The sequence below is a fragment of the Scylla paramamosain genome, chromosome 11, assembly GCF_035594125.1.
Source record: "Scylla paramamosain isolate STU-SP2022 chromosome 11, ASM3559412v1, whole genome shotgun sequence".
Taxonomy (NCBI): domain Eukaryota; kingdom Metazoa; phylum Arthropoda; class Malacostraca; order Decapoda; family Portunidae; genus Scylla; species Scylla paramamosain.
The window spans coordinates 18,311,023-18,313,522 of record NC_087161.1 but is presented as its reverse complement, the minus strand read 5'-3'; the positions used below and the strand labels follow the sequence as shown (position 1 = coordinate 18,313,522).

Genomic DNA, 2,500 nt, shown 5'->3' with positions numbered 1-2,500 from the left:
GTGTGCTGAGCGCATAACAGAGGTGATAGTGTCTGGCATGGAGGCGTACATTCCTCACTCTCTTTCTCGTCCTAAACCTTCTAAACCTTGGTTTAACACAGCTTGTTCTCGTGCTATACATGATAGAGAGGTGGCCCACAAAAGGTACTTAAGCCTTCCTTCACCAGAATCTCATGCACTTTATATTTCTGCCCGGAACCATGCCAAGTCTGTTCTCCAACTAGCCAAAAACTCCTTCATTAACAGAAAATGTCAAAACCTTTCAAGATCTAACTCCCCTCGTGATTTCTGGCATCTAGCCAAAAATATCTCCAATAACTTTGCTTCTTCTTCTTTCCCTCCTCTACTTCAACCAGATGGCACCACTGCTATCACATCTATTTCTAAAGCTGAACTCTTTGCTCAAACCTTTGCTAAAAACTCTACCTTGGACGATTCTGGGCTTGTTCCTCCCTCTCCTCCACCCTCTGACTACTTCATGCCTCGTATTAAAATTCTTCGTAATGATGTTTTCCATGCCCTCGCTGGCCTAAACCCTCAGAAGGCTTATGGACCTGATGGGGTCCCTCCTATTGTTCTCCGAAACTGTGCCTCCGTGCTTGCACCTTGCCTAGTCAAACTCTTTCAGCTCTGTCTGTCAACATCTACCTTTCCTTCTTGCTGGAAGTTTGCCTACATTCAACCTGTTCCTAAAAAGGGTGACCGCTCTAATCCCTCAAACTACCGTCCTATTGCTTTAATTTCCTGCTTATCTAAAGTTTTTGAATCTATCCTCAACAGGAAGATTCTTAAACATCTATCACTTCACAACCTTCTATCTGATCGCCAGTATGGGTTCCGTCAAGGACGCTCTACTGGTGATCTTCTGGCTTTCCTTACTGAGTCTTGGTCATCCTCTTTTAGAGACTTTGGTGAAACTTTTGCTGTTGCCTTGGACATATCAAAAGCCTTTGATAGAGTCTGGCACAAAGCTTTGATTTCCAAACTACCCTCCTACGGTTTCTATCCTTCTCTCTGTAACTTCATCTCAAGTTTCCTTTCTGACCGTTCTATTGCTGCTGTGGTAGACGGTCACTGTTCTTCTCCTAAATCTATTAACTGTGGTGTTCCTCAGGGTTCTGTCCTGTCACCCACTCTCTTCTTATTATTCATTAATGATCTTCTAAACCAAACTTCTTGTCCTATCCACTCCTATGCTGATGATACCACCCTGCACTTTTCCACGTCTTTTCATAGACGTCCAACCCTTCAGGAGGTAAACATATCACGCAGGGAAGCCACAGAACGCCTGACTTCTGATCTTTCTAAAATTTCTGATTGGGGCAGAGCAAACTTGGTATTGTTCAATGCCTCAAAAACTCAATTCCTCCATCTATCAACTCGACACAATCTTCCAGACAACTATCCCCTCTTCTTCAATGACACTCAACTGTCCCCCTCTTCTACACTGAACATCCTCGGTCTGTCCTTTACTTATAATCTGAACTGGAAACTTCACATCTCATCTCTAGCTAAAACGGCTTCTATGAAGTTAGGTGTTCTGAGACGTCTCCGCCAGTTTTTCTCACCCCCCCAGCTGCTAACTCTGTACAAGGGCCTTATCCGTCCATGTATGGAGTATGCTTCACATGTCTGGGGGGGTTCCACTCATACTGCTGTTCTAGACAGGGTGGAATCAAAAGCTTTTCGTCTCATCAACTCCTCTCCTCTAACTGACTGTCTTCAGCCTCTCTCTCACCGCCGCAATGTTGCATCTCTTGCTGTCTTCTACCGCTATTTTCATGCTAACTGCTCTTCTGATCTTGCTAACTGCATGCCTCCCCTCCTTCCGCGGCCTCGCTGCACAAGACTTTCTTCTTTCTCTCACTCCTATTCTGTCCACCTCTCTAACGCAAGAGTTAACCAGTATTCTCAATCATTCATCCCTTTCTCTGGTAAACTCTGGAACTCCTTGCCTGCTTCTGTATTTCCACCTTCCTATGACTTGAATTCCTTCAAGAGGGAGGTTTCAAGACACTTATCCACCAATTTTTGACCACTGCTTTGACCCTTTTAGGGACTGGCATTTCAGTGGGCATTTTTTTTATTAGATTTTTGTTGCCCTTGGCCAGTATCCTTCCTACATAAAAAAAAAAAAAAAAAAAAAAAAAAAAAATCTTTAAATTTAATACATAGTAAGACTCAGCTATATGTCGCGCACCAGGGTTTGTGTTAGAGGCAAATGCTCTCCTTCAACTAAACACACCCGACCCTCGCACTGCTGTGACTACATTCCGTCCACTCTTACGCACGCTTATTCTAGACTACATATGAGACAAATTCCTGGTTTCGCCACAGCTGGCGGTCATCTGTGTCACCGGCCTTTGAGCCTGTAGAGAGTGATATCCCTCAACCCGGGACACAGTGCCACTGTCACATCCGGTTTCCACAGTTTACCTTCCGTAAGTGTCCCCAGGCACCCATTTATCGACCAACCGGAAGGGAAGATGAACAGCTGATT

General features: G+C 44.6%; 1 protein-coding gene across 1 annotated transcript in view; it reads left to right on the top strand.

Moving 5' to 3' along the window:
* LOC135104626 (muscle segmentation homeobox-like) overlaps positions 1–2,500 on the top strand; it is a 54,227-nt gene that overhangs the window by 28,811 nt on the left and 22,916 nt on the right. The window contains exon 3 of the mRNA XM_064012156.1: positions 2,338–2,500. This exon is cut by the window's right edge and continues 3 nt beyond it. Coding sequence (XP_063868226.1) covers positions 2,338–2,500 — 163 coding nt within the window. The remainder of the gene's footprint in view (positions 1–2,337) is intronic.